This window comes from Coenobita brevimanus, chromosome 53, assembly GCF_032717465.1.
Source record: "Coenobita brevimanus isolate Jiangsu-jjx chromosome 53, ASM3271746v2, whole genome shotgun sequence".
Classification (NCBI taxonomy): Eukaryota; Metazoa; Arthropoda; class Malacostraca; order Decapoda; family Coenobitidae; genus Coenobita; species Coenobita brevimanus.
Genome location: NC_137006.1, coordinates 10,753,795 through 10,773,859, shown reverse-complemented (window position 1 = coordinate 10,773,859; position 20,065 = coordinate 10,753,795). Strand labels below are relative to the sequence as shown.

The window sequence follows — 20,065 nt, the reverse complement described above, 5'->3', positions numbered from 1 at the left end:
CGGTGTTGGTATAAACTTCAGGGAAGTACGGTAGGAAGTTTTCACCAAGGAAGATGTAGGCGACCCAAACACAAGGCAGGCGAAAGGCAGGCGTGAGGCAGGTGTGGTGAAGGAACAAGCACCTGTAGTAATGAGTCCGGTTATGGCACTGAATCACCGTAGAGGTGAGATGAGAAAGAGATCCGACACACCGCTGCTACCAAATTGTTTCACTGTCCGCTCGTTCCCCACTCAGGTTAATTTCAAAGATCTGAGGCGACGTATAACGGAAGTTTATTTGAGAGAGGACTGCTATAGATGTGTTCTGAATGCTGGCTAACCCCCGACTGACTCTCAACGACCAGCGAGTGTGGGAACCTTAGCTTAACTCAGCAGTTAAAGGAATTTGCTGACTAACACAAGCTGTACTGGTTACATATACATATATAGGTTTAGGTAATATGAAGTATGGTAATCAGCCCACACCCCGCTGACCGGGCTAAAGTATGGCCCGGCCTGCACTACAGGTGCAAGAAATCTGCAAACGAAATGAAACGAGGTATGGTTATATGAATAAAATAATATAGTATGGGTACATTTTTTTTTTACTTTGTTACGGGTTGCATTCTGGATACCTCTCAGCCTCCATAGTTACGGATGGGTGTGGGGAGGCAATGGCTGGTATAACTCAATTTTGACCATCATGGTGCTTAGCCCAGTATGCTTCTAGGGGTGATATATATATATATATATATATATATATATATATATATATATATATATATATATATATATATATATATATATATATATCTATATATATCTATATATATATATATAGACAGTATATATATATACTGGAGAGAGAGAGAGAGAGAGAGAGAGAGAGAGAGAGAGAGAGAGATTCCTAGTTCTGATGAACTCCTGGACTCAGTAGTATTAGACTGTTGTGCTTCGAGGTTTCATTTTCAGCCAAAAGTGAGTAACTTCTCACTCACAGTCCGCAGCCCTTCAGTCAAGTAACAATGCAGATAAGCTTGAATATTCGCTTGGCATCGCCAAGTGGATTAAGAGTTGGATAAAGGTTTTGTTTATATACCGGTATTTTCTTTAAGACTTCAAGCACAACTACTACATAAGACACTTCCTTCCTCATTGCCGACAGCCCTTCAGTTCAAGCTGGATGACCCATCGGCGCCATCCAGCGTGTGCTCTCTCCCCTGCCTCACTGGCCAGGCCAAGAAGTACGTCGAGGGGGAGTCATGCTGTTGGCACTGCTTCAACTGCTCCACTTACCAGGTCAGTCTAGATTCTAGACAGTGATTTATTTTTTCAAAGTTTCATTTAATACTTATTTCTGCTTCAGTGGTTGAACTTACTAATCAGATCCATCATTTGGTATTGATCCAATAATTGTTATGGCTTTTTGATTTACCATCCTAGTCTAGATATTGGTAATTTTAGTGTACTGCCAACTCTTTTTAAGTGTTTCTTCAGTGGCGTTGTGAACGTACTATAAATACTGATTCAGTCCATTACCACAGGTAATGAGAAAGTTAACAATGATTTTCAAAACACGGTGAAAAGATCATTGGAATCCATCATATTTTGCAGAATATTGTGTAAGCAGTTCAAACTATTCGACTGGTGTACTGTTAATGATTATGTAAAAATAGCAGTCATAGACAACAGGTCGGATGTTCTTGCACATTAAATCCACTTTCTTGAAGTTTAATATTCGTTTATATTCAGCCTATAATCCACTGATTGTTCACAATTCCCATAATCATCTTAAAGCTTCAATTTCGTACACTATGAAATACTGGTATCTTAACTTCTGTTCTAACATATTTTACACACCTGCCTAATTCTTCGTGTCTTCTTTTGAAAATCTCAAATACAAAATTTATAATTTCTCATTTGTTGTGTTTAACCAAATCATGTCGATGTTAACGTTCTTCACATGGCATCTTAAGCCCCCCCTTGAAAGTTATCTGTCCAAACTGTGATTCGAAAAATGCACATATATATGAATAACTAGCTTATAACTGCAAGCACAATGTATACAGTTAGAAAAAATGAATAGGGAAGCCTCATATGCCCATCTTAATACTAGCCCAAATGTTTTTCATGCTTTGTTTGTTTTCTGATTATTCGTTAGTTCTGAGTCCCCTTATTTTCCAAGTGATACTTCTTAGCGGTGTGTTTCTGACGGTAATATATATATATATATATATATATATATATATATATATATATATATATATATATATATATATATATCCATTAATTGGGTATATTTGCTCTCTCATTGTTTCTTTCCTGAGAGATTGTTTTCAAATCGCGTGTTTATTCAGGCTGTGCTAATTTAATGATTGTTTTATTTGTGTTATTTACCATCCATCCATCATTCAAATCTTTGTTTTTCCACTGGGAGCATAGGTGCCCGGGACTAGGCACTTAGTCTGGATATTTAAGAGAGAGAGTGATTAGTCGATCGATCCAGAGTGATATGCTAGAAATAAGTACTACAAACACTCGATTTGAAAACACTTTATATCCTATTTGGTGGACCACCTAAACCCATTATGCCACCAGGCCTTTATTTCCAATGATGATAATGATGATGATGATGATCATTAATATTATTATTATTATTATTACTGTTATTATTATGATTATTTTGATTTTTCAGATTGTGAACCCGCAGGATGAAACTCAGTGCCTCACCTGTGATTGGGGTACCCTACCTTCACCTGGTCACCTCACCTGCAACCCGATACCTGAGGTAAGTCTGAGGTCACAGACCCTATTGCTGAACCGATTCAGACAGAGGACTTTGCGTTTACTGATGCTGTATTCTTGCTGCTATGCTACTGTTGTCACTTTGAACTGGCCTGAAATTGCCTTCTCTCAATCTGCAGTACTGATATGTAACAGTTGATTTATACTAGATTATGGTGCTATAATTTATTCGATCTGATCTGAGAAGAAAGGAGCTTTAAGCTTTTGAAAGCTGGCAGTTGATTGGTTGTCTGAGTGCTTCATTATCAGCGACACATCTTGAAATATCTTTATTATAGAGGTTTTAATTATGGCTTGATGATAGTATTACCCAAGTAAAGTATGTGGTTATTTCCATAGATTTATATAAAATGGGGCCTTACTAAGCTTATCTGATGACCGAGATACGTATGACAGACTGAATTCTCGGAAGAAAGCACAACACGTCCAGATAAAGTTTTAAGAGTACCGATGTTCAAGGAAAATTAAGTAAATTATGTCATTGCAGCCATAGTTCAAGTATAACCTAGTAAAACATCGGATTTCCAGTGAAATATGGCATATTCTCTGAATATCGATGGTTAATAGAAGACCAAGCAGACGAACATTCAAATTTACTTTTACTTGAGACCGTTTTGCTGTTACATTGGTTTGCATTATGATTTCTGCTTTTGCATCATCAGTAAGTATTTCCTTTTTAGTTCTGAATATCTAGTTACAGCGTGCAACACAGCTGCGGCAAGGTATAAGTTGTGGAATGTTGTTAAGAAGCTGGACTGCTAGTTAGATTGTGCTGGAAAGCACCCGATGATTCTTGTCGTACCGTTACGTGGTAGAGTTGCCAGTTAGCCTGCTGTTTGTGAGCGTAATTCTTTTGTAAAGTTATACATTAATTTTTGTGCTCTTTTTTCTCTATAACGTTTTACTTCTGTGATTATTAAATTATGTAATTTAATTTGTTTGTATGCCAAATAATTTACAGTGTTATGTAATGTAAGAAAACTCTGGCATGTTTTGACTGTCCCTTAGTTGGTAAGTGTTGTAACCGTTGCTCCTTCGAGAATGCACGAGATCTGTGGAAAGTAGTAGAACACTGTAGAACACACGAAGGGTATATAAGGATGGGAAAGAGACTAGACCAGCCTCAGTCAGTAATCAGTTTAGTTTGTAGTTCAGTGTCAGTGCAGTGCATTTAGTGATGTCTGTACATCTTCGGTACTTGTGAAAATAGTGAAGTTGGCAAACATTAACCATTTGAGATTTTTGGCCTTCCGCCGATTTTGTCTGTGCCAAATTCAGCCAGGCACACATGAAGCGCGCCGTCGCGCAGCGACATTTGTGTTTAATCGGCCACTGTACACTAGCATTTTATGGTAGACTAATGAATATTGTACCTTTTTAAAGCTGAATAGTGACTCTTTATCGTAGTATGGTTGAAAAAGGTAAATACGACACCTATAAGGCTAATAGGAAGAGCAGAAGTTAGCCGAAAAGGAGAAATCGCACACACTTCCCTGGAAAACATTTGTAAAAATAAAAAGTATTAGAGTTACGTGAAATCTGATAGTACCATGTCAATCTACAGTAAATTCCCTTTCTACGGATGTATAGGTTATAGCAATTTATGTTAGTTTTCACAGGGAAAAGCGAAAGCGCTCTCAGTCACGCTGGCAAATATCTATGGTGATATTACCGATATTATTCATGGCAATAACCTATTTATTATGCATATCTATCTGATGTACTTGTTACTGTAAAACCAATTAAGTGGAAAAGGATCAACAGGATAGTGTATTTGGAACAAGGTTAGATAGATGGAAAACATGAAGAAAAAAAAATACTGTTTCATATGACTTGAATATAAGTAATCAGAATCTCAACGCTTGGATTATGATGTTGCGAAATCGCTTCATCGGAATCTCAAAGGGTTAAGTGTAATTACTGGGAAATAAAGATTGAACTTAACCCGTGATTGCGCAGTTACCTTCTTTTTTATCGAACCCCGTGGTGCACAAAAAATGAATATCCTTCGTAGTTTTTGTTTTTAATAAGCTTGAAGATAAACACCCAGGGCATCATCTGGTAAAAAATCTCTGTCTGTCTGTCTGTCTCTCTCTTTCCATCTTTGCGTAGCACCATGTGTAAGTTTGCACAGAGGTGTAGTGAAAAAATGAATTAAAAAAAATGTTTAGTTTTTGTTTATTATAAACTTGAAGATAAACATCCGGGGCATCATTTGGTGAAAAAAATATATATATATATATATATCTCGCTCTTTGCGTAGTGCCATGTGTAAGTTTGCGTACGGGTGGAGTAGTTAGCTGTGATGCACGGTCACTGGAAGGCCAGCACAGCCTGAGCTGTGGCTCACAACACGACGCTTCCCAGTCCGAGCTGTGGCTCGCAATTCTCGGGTTAAGAAGCCAATGTTTATTTACCACGCCTGTGCTGTTGTTCTATTATATACTGAAAGGTTACCGCTAGGAAGAAAAACTCACTGGGCAACGTCCTTCCTATTCTGATCTACTGTTGTTGGAGCCTGTGGCAGTGTGGAATGGGATCGTGACAGTGGTGTCAGGAGTGTGGATCATTAACCTGTGGATTGCGAGCCACAGCTAAGGCTGTGCTGGCCGTGCATCACCGTAAGCAACTTGACCCCCACGCAAACTTATGCATGGCTCTACGCAAAGTCGGAGAAAGAGAGAGATTTTTTCTTTTCACCAGCTGATGCCCTGGATGTTTATCGTCGTTTATAATAAACAGAAGCAATATATATATTTTTTTTTCACAAGTCCCATATGTAAACATACGATGACCCTACACAAAGATGGAGAGAGAGAGAGAGAGAGAGAGAGAGAGAGAGAGAGAGAGAGAGAGAGAGAGAGAGAGAGAGAGAGAGAGAGAGAGAGAATTTTTTCACCAGTTGATGCTCTGGATGTTTATCTTCTAGTTTCTAATAAACAAAAAAAAAAAAAAATCCTTCATTTTTGGCGCACAATGGGGTGGGATTTAAAAAGATAATTATGAATCCACTGGTTAAGTGCTGCAGTGAGCGTAACCTTCGACACGGAGGCAGAAGGTGTACAGACACGAGGCCAAGCTAGACAAGAGGAGGCATCACTGGCTGCAGTTATGGAGCTACTACAAGCACAGAATAATGGACACAAACAATGAAAAGAACAATTGCAGGCACAGAATGAAGGACAGAAAGAATGATGCGAACAGCTTCAAAAGACATTACAGGAGCAACAAAGGGAATTTAGAAATGAGGATGCATGGATAGCTAGATAAATTCATAGGGGAAATGAAGGAAGAACAGCAAAATTTGAAGGAGAAAGTATACGCTGAGCTGGAGCAGCAGAAGTATGAGGTAAGCAATAATGTGGCGCAATGCAAACAGCATGTAGACAACTAATTGAAGACAATTACTGTGGTAATTGTGATGGAGTGCTGAAAGCATGTAGATAACCAGTTGAAGCATGTAGTCAACCATGTGAAGATAATTAGTGAGAAAATTAAGGGTGTAGTGAATTATTGCAATGCTGAGCCTCAGGCTAGTGTACAAGGACTATATGAAAAGATTGGACAGTGTATGGTGGATCTTGACGAATCCCACGCACCTAAAGGTAGCATTACAGGATTGAATAATCAGAATGCAGAAGTTTTAAGTCCTGAACTTAATTATGATGCTCAGGTTTTTAGGACCCAAATCTGTGAAGTGCATGGCTATAATGGTGAGTCCATGGTGCCACCTCGCTATGCCTTCCCTCATGCTACACAGGCATCTGGTAGCGCTCATGACTGGAATGTCACTCAGCCATATTGCAGAACTTATGCCTATCAGAATTCTTTCATTCCCTGAACTGCATCTCTCTGGAAAGTGCTTCCCCAGAGTTTTTACCCTCCAAATTTCAACCCACAGCTGTTAAAGTCTAACTGTTACAGATATTTTCTGAACAGAGGACAGCAGTAATATGATGTATGGATTATTTTTTATTCATTTTTTTCCTTCCTCTGCTCCGTTATTTAAAATAAAAAATAAAAAAACAACCTCAAGAATTTGGTGGTAGAGTATCTTGGGAAGCTTACCGTGCACAGTTTGAGTTACATCCTGATCAGAATGGTTGGGATGACAGGCAGAGGGCAGTGCAACTTGCTACTAGCCTTAAGGGTGCCACAATGGAAATTCTTGGCCAAATGTCAGTGAAGGAGAGGAACAGTTATCAGTCCCTAGTAGAAGTACTGACGCACGGATGTGGGACCATGTACCAGACTGAGGTTTACAGAGCACGTTTCTGGACCTGTGTACTGGCTCTAGGCGAATCCCTACAGCAGCTTGCTTGTTACCTGGAGAGTATGGCATACAAGGTGTACCCTGGAGTAGCACGTAACTTGTTGGCTATTCTTATGAGGGACCAGTTCATCGATGCTCTTGACAGTGCAGAGTTGAAAGTGCAAGTGAAGCAGGCACAACCCAGAAGCATGCAAGAAGCACTAGCCAAGGCTCTAGAATTTGAGTCCTACCTAAGGTCCAGTATGTCCGCTTTTCAGGCGGGTTGTAGTGCAGGATTCAAAGCAAGAAAGTGGCGGGTAAGTGCAGCGGAAAAAATCTGAAGGAAGTTGCTGCTACTGTGAAAAGCCAAGACTTAGGAAAGAGGACTGTTACAATTGGAAGAGGGAACAGGAGAAGACTGCAGGAGGTAGGTGGTTCTGTGGGAAGCTGGGACACAAGAAGGATGATTGTTACAAATGGAAGAAGGAGCAAGAACAGAGCAGTGCAAGGAAATCTACAATTGTAACAAAAGTGTGTTGGACATATAGCGAGGTGGGACACTTCAGTTCTGAGTGCCCAAAGACGAAAAGAGGAGGATAAGAAGAAGGCTACAGAAGACCAGGAAGAAGCAAAAAAACTAGTGAAGGCTGGTGTTAAGGGGCAACCATCGGCCGGCTTTTCCCAAGTAGCCCCACCACCAAGAAAATGCAAGAGAAATGCAATCGACAGTGTGCGAGCAGACCGATTCAGCCTCAGAGCAGACTTTTGTGAGTCATCAGAACAACTGTGTGGTGTAACTGGGCACCGAGTAGAACTGAGGGGACCCCTGGATGTCCGAACTGAAGTGGCGGGCAAGAGGCTACTCTTCCAGTCTACTGTATGTGGCCAAAATGGAGGATCTGTGCCTTCTTGGTCTGAACTATCTAATGTCCATGGGATGTGAGTTGGACTTCTGCTCCATGAAACTGAAAGTTCAAGGAAAGTCAGTTCCTGTCATGGCAGTGAGACATACCAGTTCTGGTGGTGAGGTGAGGGCACTCTGCACTACAGTGATACCCCCATAATCAGAACCATTGCTCCAGTGCAAGGTGAGTGGCTTTTCTAATACTGTCTAGGTGTAGTGGAGCCTGATGTATGGTGCAAGACGAAGGCCGAAGTGATGGTGGGGAGCTCTGGTGACAACTGGTGCAGCTGAAGTGCCAGTTGCAGTGGCCAAATTCTCCTGTGAGCAGCAAAAGATCAATGAGGGAGAAACTGTGGGACTGAGCCCCGTGGTGGACGCTGTATGGCATCAGAGGAAGGCCTGTAAAAGAAGTGTAGTCAAAGAAGATGGGTACATGCCAGACCACCTACAAGACCTGTTTTCAAGGAGTTGCCAATGCTTAGATGGCTCACAAATGTTAAAGTTGAGGCAGTTACTGAAGTTTGGCGATGTCTTTTCCACCGGAGACCTAGACTTGGGGTGCACTGATCTGTGGTGCATTGTATTGACACTGGGGATCAACGCCTGATTAAACAGCCAGTGTGAAGGATGGCACCAGCTCAGTGGCAAGAAATGGAGAAGGTGATGGAGAATCTCCAAAGTCAAGGTGTAATAAAAAGTTGTAGCTGTCCTTAGACATCAGCAGTGGTTCTGGCAAGGAAAAAGGATAGCTCAGTAAGTGTTGTGTAGATTATTGAGCCCTGAATGAAGTGACAGTGAAGGATGCATTCCCCTTGCCAAGAATTGATGACACCCTGGATGCTCTGTCAGGTGCCAAATGGTTCTCCACCGTAGACATGAAGGCAGGATATCATCAGGTCAAGGTTGCAGAGAAAGACAAAGAGAAAACGTCCTTTTCGTAGGCGTTGGTTTATGGCATTTTAAAGTAATGCCAGTTGGCCTGTGCCATGCCCCAGCTACTTTTAGGCATCTCATGGATCGCATACTGGAAGAGCTGTACTGGCAGATGGCTCTCACCTGTCTGGAATATGTAATTGTGTTGGACGGACTTTCGACTAGGAACTGGAGAGGCTGTCGGAGGTGTTCAACAGGATCCAAGCAGCACACCTCAAGCTGAACCCCAAGAAGTGCTACTTATTTCACATGGAGGTGAAGTACCTGGGACATATTGTAGGTGAGGGTGGTGTCCGTATTGATCCAGAGAAGGTGGCCACTGTGGAATATTGGCCAGTTCCAACTTGTGTGAAGGAGCTAGGGAGTTTCCTGGGGCTTGTGTACCTAATACCGGCATTTTGTCAAGGACTTTGCAATGATATCTGTGCCTCTGCACAAGCTGTTCGGAAAGAGGCAGAAGTCTGCGTGGACAGCAGTGACTCAGAAAGCTTTCAACAAACTCAGGCTTGCATTGGCAAGCTCTCCAGTTTAGCCGTATCCTGATCAGAGTCAGCCATTCATCCTGGATTGTGATGCTTGAGACCATGATATTGGTAGAATTGTGTTGTAGCAGAAGGATGAAAAAAAGTGTGTGGTGGCGTATTTCGGCAAGAAGCTCAGCCCACTTGAGCAGAACTACTGTGTGACCTGCAAGGAGCTCTTGGCAGTGGGAGAAGAGCCTTGATTTCTTCCATCCTTACTTGTATGGGTCCTACTTCATCATCAGGACAGACCATGCAGCACTGAAGTGGCTGTTAAAGAATGTGAAAGGACAACTGGCATGCCGGCTTGGGAAGCTAGACCAGCACAATTAGCCTATGAGGTGGAACACGGTCCTGGGCAGGTACATGGCTGCTGAGAGCCTGAGTCGTTGGCCTTGTGACCCAGAGTGCAGGCAGTGTAGTAAATAATATCATAGTAAGAAATGCAGCCGTACTGCAGTGACAGAGCCAGCATCAGATGAAGAAAACCTGAAGAGGATGCAGATTTACAACCAGTGCCAAAGTGGCTGCAGCAGAGTACAGTGCGACAATCTTGGGATGAGATATCTATGTTCAGCCCTGCGACTAAAAGGTACTGGAGTCAGTGAGACTTTCTTCTTTTAAACAACAGACTACTGGAGCGTCAGTGGGAGACACCCGATAGCCTCAGCAAGTATTGACAACTGGTGGTTTCGAAGAAGATGAGGTCCAAGATCTTGGATGAGTCCCATAACAAGATCACTAGTGGACACCTGGGAGTGAAGAAAACTCTAAGTCGGCGGTGACAGAGGTTCTGCTGGACTGGTATGTGTTAGGATTTTGAAGAGTGGTGTCGGACCTGTGATGTATGTTGTGCCAAGAAAAGGCCCAAGAAACATGGTTGCGCCCCTTTCATCTGTGTCAAGTGGGTGCACTGATGGAGTCACAGTGGACATTGCTGGACCTCTGCCATTCACTGAAATAGGAAACTGGTATATCAGTGTCACCATGGACTACTTCACAAACTGGCCAGAAGTCTATGCCATCCCTGATCAAGAGGCTGCGAATGTTCCTCAGGAGTTGGTTGACCAGTTCTCCTGTCGTTTTGGCAATCCACAAGAGCTACATTCAGACCAGAATAGAAACTTCAAGTCTGCTGTGTTCCGCAAGTGCTTTAAATTATTGGGGATCAAGAAGACCAGGATGACCCCACTAAGGCCACAGTCAGATGGGATGGTGGAGAAATTCAACTGGACCCTGGGACAAGAACTCTCCAAGTACTGCATAGAAGGACAAACGGAATGGGACCAGAAATTACCTGCGTTGTTGATGGCATATCTGTCTGCATCCCATGAGTCTACTGGCTACATCCCTGCAAAGCTGGTGTTAGGCCATGAGTTATGATTACCTATTGACTTGTTAATGAGAAGTCCACATGGTGAAGAGCTGCCTACAGACACCTTCAGCTATGTGAAGCATCCTCAGGAAAGGCTGACTGAGGTACATCATGAAGTGCAAGACCTCAAGTTTTCAGGAGAGATGATAAAGTGCTAGTATGATGTCAAAGCAAGTGAGGTGAGCTTCAAAGACGGTGGCAAAGTTTGGTTATACAATCCTCAGTGGAAGAAGGGACAGTCACTGAAGGTGCAGAGCCCGTGGAATGGGCCTTACGCTGTGTTGGACCGCCAGTCAGATGTGACATAACGGATTCGGGGAGACAGGGAATCTCGTCCAAAAGTGGTACATGTGAATCATCTGTGGCAGCACCAAGGGCCAAGACAGTACAGCTGGGATGTCTTTGAGGAATCGTGCTCTACTGCAGCCAAGTATGTTGAGGAGTACCAAGGAGCTGAAGTGCATGAGGATGGTGACAGTTTCCCAAGAGAAGAAATGTATCAAGAAGAGAATCAAGACATTCTAGATGTGGACTGTGTGGAGAAGCAGGGATGTCATCGGACGTGTCATAGAAGACCTGATAAGGTGAAGAATTATTTTGTATATAATGAAATGTATAGTTTGGAGTAAGGATTATGTTCGTATACATTGTGTAGTTTTGTTGGGACGACAAAGGACTAGGGAGGGGGTAGTGTTAAGAAGCTGGATTGCTAGTTAGATTGTGCTGGAGAGTCCCCGATGATTCTCGTAGTTCCATTACTTGTCAGAGTTGCCAGTTAGCTTGCTGTTTGTGAGCGTAGTTATTTTGTAAAGTTATCCATTAAGTTTTCTGCTCTTTTTCTCCATAACGTATTATTTATGTCATTATTTGTTAAATTATGTAATTACATTTAAGTTTGTATGCTAAATAATTTAGTGTTATATAATGTAAGAAAACTCTGGCAAGTTTTGGATGTCTCTTGAGTTGGTAACTGTTGTAACCGTTGTTCCCTCGAGAATGCACGAGAACTGTGGAGAAGTAGCAGAACACTCTAGAATATAGGAAGCTTATATTAGGATGGGGAAGAGATTAAAGCAGTCTCAGTCAGTTTTAAGTTCAGTTTGAGTGTAGTTCAGTGTCAATGCAGTGCAGGTATTAAAATTTGTATATATTCGGTACTTGTGAAAGTAGTAAAGTTGGCAAGAATTAAGTGGAATTATTTGGAAAATAATGACAGTGAACTTAAGAAGCCAGTGTTTATTTACCACACTTGTGCTGCTGTGTTGTTGTACACTGAAAGGCTGCCTCTAGGAAGAACAACTCACTGGGCAAGGTTCTTGCTATACTGATCTACTGCTGCTGGAGCCTGCGGCAGTGTGGGACGGGGACGTAATATTTAAAAGTGACGGTTATATATAGCTTCTTCACCCGTGTCTACCAGTCAAACTTCATTGGAATTTCGATGTTTTACAAGGCCATATATCATGGAGTGTCTCAGTAATGACATCATTTACCTTATTTTCCCCGAACATGGATGGGGGTGAGAATCAAGGTACTAGTTCAACATTAGTTGGACATGTTTGAGTTTGTTCCGTCAATTCAAAACTTTACACGTATCTCCGCCATCTGATAAAGTTAGTGAGGGTCCGTTTTTAAATTAATCTATGCAATTAACCACATTCAATATTTTATTTGCGCAATCTTATCGTCAAACGGTCACTGAAACTCATGTAATAAAAATAATTTTATATGAGCCGTTAATATTGAATACACCCTGACAACCAATCAGCTGCAAGCTTTCAAAAGCTTAATTCTCGTCCCTTCTCAGCTCAAACTTAAGTATTTTTCGGCCACACAGTAAAGTATCATATCTTCAACTGAACGAAAACCTGAGCTAATTTGAGATGAGAAAAGTATAAACGATTTTTTCATATTAGGAAGATGAAGGGTTGATGATTTTTTTTTTTTTCTAGCCTATTCAGCTCAAACAGTACCTTTAAATTTGGATAAAATTGTCTGGAGGTAAAAATAATCTAATAATAAATACTTCATCAGATTCAAAAGGTCTGTCCAATCATCCACATCCCCCATTAGACTTCCGATCACTCTCACTGATATTTGTTTCAGTATACTTCCCCCATTCCGGGGATCTGCTCCATTCGACCAATTACTGTAAAGAAATGGTAGTAAATGAGAATTCTCTGCCACAATAACTACTAAGGCCATTAGCGGCTTACAAGAAATTCTCAAGTTGAATGGAACAAGCAGAAATAGTCACCCCCACCCCAACCCCCACTCAAAAAAAAAAAAACAAAAAAAAAAAAAGGCAACAAAGCAAGATACACACTGAATACCGAAAGTAATCAAGGGCACACACACTGAAAAGCACGTTGTTCAATAATTCTGTTGATAATGAAGGTTTTGTAACATCTAGGCAACAGAAAGTTCAATATGAACTTATATTATTTCGTTCTATGGTCTCCAAACGATTTTATTGATCTTGGGAAAGCCTTTTCGAACTGCACGGGTTAGTTGTAGCCCCAATTAACGCCTTCTTTACTGCAGGGCTCTCCCCAGCATAATATAATGATACATGTGTACCAAAATTACAATTAATCAGGGTAAAAGCATAATAATCCCCTCTCCCTCCCTCGCATACAATAACACATACACACACACACGGAAACAATAACACCCTTCCATTCACCTGCCACCTTTTCCCTTCTCCTTTGTGCTCCATGCGATATCGTGCTGAATCTCTTCTGTTCGGGGGAGAAAAAAATGTCTTTCAGCACAGGGTTAGGATTTTTCTTCTACCTCTAGTATCATCATGATTGTCATCATCATCACTACCAGTAACTCTATCATCATCATTATCATCCTATGGCAATTACCAGTGCAAACAAAGTACTAGATGAACACACACACACACACACACACATATATATATATATATATATATATATATATATATATATATATATATATATATATATATATATATATAAAACCTGACGCCTCAATCCCGTGGGGGGCCACACACAAATCGCCTCCATGTCGCCCTGTCCAATGCCACTGCAGTGCCTCGCTCCCAGCTTACACCCCCCTCACTCGTATACCTCTCCACTCCATCCCTCCATCTCATCCTCGGCCTCCCCCTCCCTCTCCCCCCCTCCATCTCACTCACATACAGTCTCCTCGTTAGTCTCTCCTTCTCCATCTTTTCCACATGTTTCTCTAGACAGTATATATATATATATATATATATATATATATATATATATATATATATATATATATATATATATATATATATATATATATATATATATATGCTATATAATCCAGACGCCAGAATCCCGTAAGGAGTGGTTGTTTGCCTTTGAGTTAGTTGTTTTATGAGGAGGGGCACTAACCCTCCGCCAACCACTTGTTGACACGAAGAGAACACGTAGGGGTTGGTTATATTTACAAGCTAGCGTTGTAAATGGTTTCCTGGCTTCCAGAAAAAAAAAACATTAGGTTTGTCACTCAGTGTAAGGCTACCTGAAAAGGGAAGAAGAGTATCGGTAGTAAAAAGTGACAGGAAAGATAGGAGAAATAGGAAGAGAGGAGGGCAGACAAAGAAAAAAAATGATAAAGGTGAAGGAAGAAGTAGGCAGCACTGGATCAAGTGAGTGGATGATAGCCGCCACGACCTACCACCAAATAAATAAATAAATAACTAATATATATATATATATATATATATATATATATATATATATATATATATATGTGTGTGTGTGTGTGTGTGTGTGTGTGTAATACTACTTGTTTAATAGGTGGATGAAAGGAGCCTTTTTGTCTTTCTTTCCTTAAACCTCGTCTTCATCATCAGCAGCAGTTGCAGCTGCAATCTTTTAAAATGAGCTGTGAAAAAAAAAATATGACACACACACACACACACACACACACACACACACACACACTGACGGAAAAAAGGGACTCAGTCCCCAATCCCCGGCCACACACACTAAATCAATAATCTTCATCTATTTCCCAGATACCATATTCCGTTTCCCTTTGCGTTCGGGTCGGAAGCTGCAGACGCCATAATTCGAAGCCGATTGGCTTGTACAAAACCAGGGCCTGGTATTTCGAGACACCTTTCCCTGATTCTCGGTCGTGGACTATTTCAGAACCTGGGTAACATATAAAGGCGGGCAAGTAATCACCAAAAGATGAACCCAGAACTACCAGACGCCTGAACACCCATACCAGCAAAGGCATATGATCTGTTACCTTTGGAACGGAATTAAAGTTTGGAGCAGTTTTCAGACTGTTATTGTGTTCAAAGTGTAACAGATCACATGCTTTTGCTCGTATGGTTCCTTGGGTGTCTCGTGGCTCTGGATCCGTCTTTTGGTGATTACCTACCTGTCATTATACGTTACTTGGTCTCTGATATGATTCTCGATCGAAAATCAGGGAAACGTGTGTCGAAATACCTGGCCTGTTTGTAGTGATTCGTCCACTTCATATGATCTGCAAATATAACTGTTTATATGTGAACTGCATGGCTTTAACAGTGCTCCCGAGGAATCTCCCGAAGAATACCATAGCATCCCCGGCGAAGGGGCGAACCAGGAACAACAGAGTTTGCCCACAAGCATGCCGACACCCCCACACGGAGCCCACGGGGTAGCAGCCACCAGCCACCACCACTCTGGGCAACAGCGACGCATGTCAGCCCGGGCCGTGCGCCCCTGTGACATGCAGCCACCACGCCGCCGCCACCGTAGGCGAAAGACACTACCTTCGCGTGGCGGAATCACTGAGCTAGCTAGGGGTGGAGTTAGAACTCAAACTCCAGATGGCGCCCCTCTGGTAGAGACGATCTATGGTCGCTCCCAAAGTGTTTCGGTAGAGATGATCAATGGCTGCTCCCGCAGTGTTCAGGTAGAGACGATCAATGGTCGCTCCCTTAGTGTTCCGGTAGAGACGATCAATGGTCGCTCCCACAGTGTCCAGGTAGAGACGATCAATGGTCGCTCCCACAGTGTCCAGGTAGAGACGATCAATGGTCGCTCCCTTAGTGTTCCGGTAGAGACGATCAATGGTCGCTCCCACAGTGTCCAGGTAGAGACGATCAATGGTCGCTCCCTTAGTGTCCCGGTAGAGACGATCAATGGTGGCTCCCACAGTGTCCAGGTAGAGACGATCAATGGTCGCTCCCACAGTGTCCGGGTAGAGACGATCAATGGTCGCTCCCCCAGTGTCCAGGTAGAGACGATCTATGGTCGCTCCCAGGGCGTGCAAAGGAGAGGGACGTCTCCACGGCCAGAGATTGAAATCCAGGCTCTCTGTCCCAGAACATCCCAGACAGACCTCCTCACCTCCCCCGGTCTCTGTTCTTTACGCCTGGCTCTAGAGCAGACACACCTGTCGGGCCCCAGTGAAAGTCGCTGCCGCAGTCCTCCCCTGACGGCGCCTCTAGACGTTGGAGACCACAGCCTGCCGTCTCTCTCGGCCCTCCCCAGGACACCCGGGCGAGACCTCTCCAAGCCCCCACGATGCCGGGACCTGACACAGAGGTTCCGGGACCTATTTGGCCCCAGTCCCAAGGGCCTTACGCCGGAGCCCAGTCCGGAAGCCACAGGGAGTCCCGGACACGAGAGGACGCCCTTGCGAGCCGCCCCGTGCCGTCTCGGCTCGCTCTGCCTTGACGGTGCCTCTAGCTCAGCCGGATCACCAATGTCGTGCTCCTGTCTTCCTCCCTAAGAGAATACAGGTGATAATGTAACATAAGTGATTTAGGTTAAGTGTGACTCTCTCTCTCCTAGAATAAGTATTGTGCAGTGAATCTATGTAATGCATATCGGGGTAAATCAGATCACAATGAGAAGTTAAAGGTCGAGAATGTGGACTAAGATCTGAGTGAATATATATGCGAGTGCCACCCCGGATATCTATAAAGACATACCCCCATTGTTGTGAAGGAAGACTGTGAGAAAGGAATGTTAATAGTGTTCTATCTCTCCCCACGCTGAAACAAGATCTATTGGCTAGCCGTGAAGTAATATTGTGAAAGTAGTATTAAGAGTAGTTTACCTTTTCCCCACGCTGTGAAGCGAGATTCTATGGACTATACCCGGAGGACCTTTCTGACATATATGTAATTAATAAGCCTGTGCCTACAAAGACATACCCCCATTACGGCGAAAGAATGTCGAGAAAGGAAGTATTAATAATATTCCCTCCCTCCTCACGCTACCCCTAAAACCTTCTCTATTACTCGCTCTCGCTCCTAAAACTAAAGTAAGTGTAAATCAAGGATCAGAGTCATTTGCCAAAGTATCTTAACTAGCAGAAATCATATAAACTCCTCTGCTAATATCTGTCGTCTTCCAATATTACCATAACTTTCTCCTCGCCGTTTTAAGTCACTCTCCGCACCTCCCCTATCTCCTCCTAGTGAGTAACAACCCCCCCTTCGCCCCCCTCCGCGCTCTGTGCGCACTTGTATTTACTGCAATCCTGATACACTAGGATTGTTGTGTTGTCATTAGTATCAAGAAAGCAAGTATCCTGCGAGATACACATATCCTAGATAAGGTTTTATATTGCTCTATATTGTTTTGTAATATCTGCTGAATTGTCCTGTGTCTGACTGTGGTAATATACGTGTACGGTGTTGCCGAGAGTTTTTGTGTCCTGCCTTTCTTTATTGCACTAGCTCCGGTCTCGAAAGAGGCCCCCGCTCCATGTTGGGTGAAATAGGAACGAGAAGTCGAGCCTAATTCTACCCAGCATTACACTGGTGGCCAGCGGTGGTTCTAGATCCGAGCATAGAAGAGAGGTAAGCAAGAAATATTTGGAAAAATGGCAACTAAACCGTACGTTCAGTTACCCAAGTTTGACCCCGACCAGTATGACATACACACATATCTTGCAATAATTAAACCCTTACTAGATATTGGCTTTGAAAATGACCAACAAAAAATTGCAGTCACACTACCACTACTGGGTAAAGCTGCAGCAAACATTGCGCCGAAAATCGTCCCAGAACTCACCTGGCAGAACTTTACCAAGTTCACTGTCCAAGCTATCACCCCATCATTAGGGAAAGTGGTGGCTCTATCCAAATTGGATAGTTTTGCATTTGACGGGGATTTAAATAATACCCTGTTACAGGCAAGACGCCTGGTTACCGCTGCTTACCCGGAGGCAGACGAAGAAACCCGGGATCAGCATACATTTAATACTCTGCTCCGAGTACTCCCAAGTGTTGTGAAGCAACACTTTACTATCCATGACCCAACAGGAGACATGGATAGAGATATACAGCTGATACGGCGCCTCCTGACCGCCTGCCCTTCTCCACAACAAATTAATGTTGTTAAGAAATTCCCCACCCGACCCCCGGCTCCCCCAGCCACACCGCGTCCGCCTCTGCCCCACACCAGCCCGACCCCGACGCCTAGCCCACCCAGGGCACACCCCTCCCATCGGCGCCCCGCCCCGCGAGAAAACCCGAACCTAATTCTGATCAACCCGTGGGAATTCACAGCCTGCAACTCCCGCTGCCCCCTTCACGACATACGGGACCAGTTGAAAGCTGCTCGCCGCAGAATCACAACCCCGGGTTCGCGTAAAGTGTCCGACCTAGAAGGTGAGGCCCCAGGGGACGAGCTGGCGCCCGTGGACGAACCCCCTCCAGGAGAACTAGAGTAGGAACAGGAGCACAAGAGCCCTAGCCAGCTGGATTTTTAGGCCCGCCCCCGCACCAACCCACGGTGGCGGGGGCCATCACCCCTAAGTATCGCCCCCCAGTATACCACAAGATGAAAATAAATGGCGTGAAGGCCAGACTAATAGTTGATACGGGAGCCGCCAGATCCTGCCTTTACAGCCATTATTTCTCCCGCTACAAATCACGGTTTGGCCCACTCCGTCCTACTACCACTCACCTTGTGGACACGGGGGATGGCCCCCTGCCCATCCGTGGGGAAACTCAGGCTCTACGGATTGACACCCACCAGCCAGTGTCCGCCCAACACCCATTCATCGTTTTTTATTCCTCCTGCCGGAGTTATGACGGGTATTTAGGGCTAGACTTACTTCAAAAACTTGGAGCCACGATCGACTGTCGCCGCCGACAACTCCAGTTCCGCCCCCCACCCCGTTCCATCCCAGGCGTTTGCACATGCACACCGCGGCCCCGGCCAGAGGACTCACCCTCTCCCCCTCCCAGTGCCCCCTCTCTTCCCCCCTTCATCGCCTCCCTCTCCTCCTCCCCCCGCGCTTACCCACCCCACTCCTGCCCCCTCCTTCCCTGCCACCATCTCCACCGCCGTTACCATCCCCTCACACCATGAGGCATGGGTACCCCTGAACAGACCCTCAGGTACATCCGTTTTGTTCACCTCCCTCCTCCCCTCCGGACCCCTTTCTGCCTGCCTTGTGTCCCCTACCTTCCTCCCTCCCCACCACGCCGCCATCCGCATCGCCAATCTCGCCCTGTCCCCTCTCACCCTCCCCAAAGGGCTTATCATCGGAGAGATGGAGGAAGCCGAGCCCTGCGCCCCATCCCCCTCCCACCACCCCGCCCCCCTTCCCCCCATCCCTGACCATCTCTCCGACCAACAGTCAGACACCTTACGCCGCCTCCTCCTGGATTTCCAGGATTTGTTTGCGACAGGACTCGGAGATATAGGGCATACTACGTACCTGTCACACGAGATCCATACGACAGGCCCACCGATACGACAACCTTCCCGACGCAAGAACCCCCGACAGAGAGAAGAGGAGGACCGCCAGGTGCGCGAAATGGAAGAGGCAGGTGTTATCTCCCCCTCCACCAGCCCGTGGTCCTCCCCCGTTGTTCTAGTAAAAAAGAAAGACGGCACGATGAGGTTTTGCATCGACTACCGCCGCGTGAATGACGTCACAAGGATGCCATCCCCCTCCCCCGCATTGACGATTCCCTAGACTCCCTCTACGGGGCGTCTTGGTTTTCTACGCTTGACCTCCAGTCTGGATATTGGCAGGTCCCCGTCCACCCGGACCATCGAGGTAAGACGGCCTCTTCCACCAGTAATGGCCGACATTACGAATTTAATGTCCTGCCATTCGGTCTTTGCAACGCCCCTGCCACATTCTCCAGAGTAATGAAATCTGTCTTGAGCGGCCTCACTTGGGAGATATGTTTAGCCTATCTTGATGACGTCATTGTTTTTAGCCAGACCTGGGCCGACCACTTGCAGCGCCTCTGTCGAGTTTTCACCCGAATTCGCCAGGCAGGCCTCAAGCTACATCCATCCAAATGTGTCCTG

At 44.4% G+C, this 20,065-nt stretch overlaps 1 protein-coding gene across 1 annotated transcript in view; it reads left to right on the top strand.

Moving 5' to 3' along the window:
- LOC145400657 (metabotropic glutamate receptor 6-like) overlaps window positions 1-20,065 on the top strand; it is a 123,345-nt gene that overhangs the window by 29,269 nt on the left and 74,011 nt on the right. The window contains exons 8-9 of the mRNA XM_080273091.1: window positions 1,145-1,278; window positions 2,675-2,767. Coding sequence (XP_080129217.1) covers window positions 1,145-1,278; window positions 2,675-2,767 — 227 coding nt within the window. The remainder of the gene's footprint in view (window positions 1-1,144; window positions 1,279-2,674; window positions 2,768-20,065) is intronic.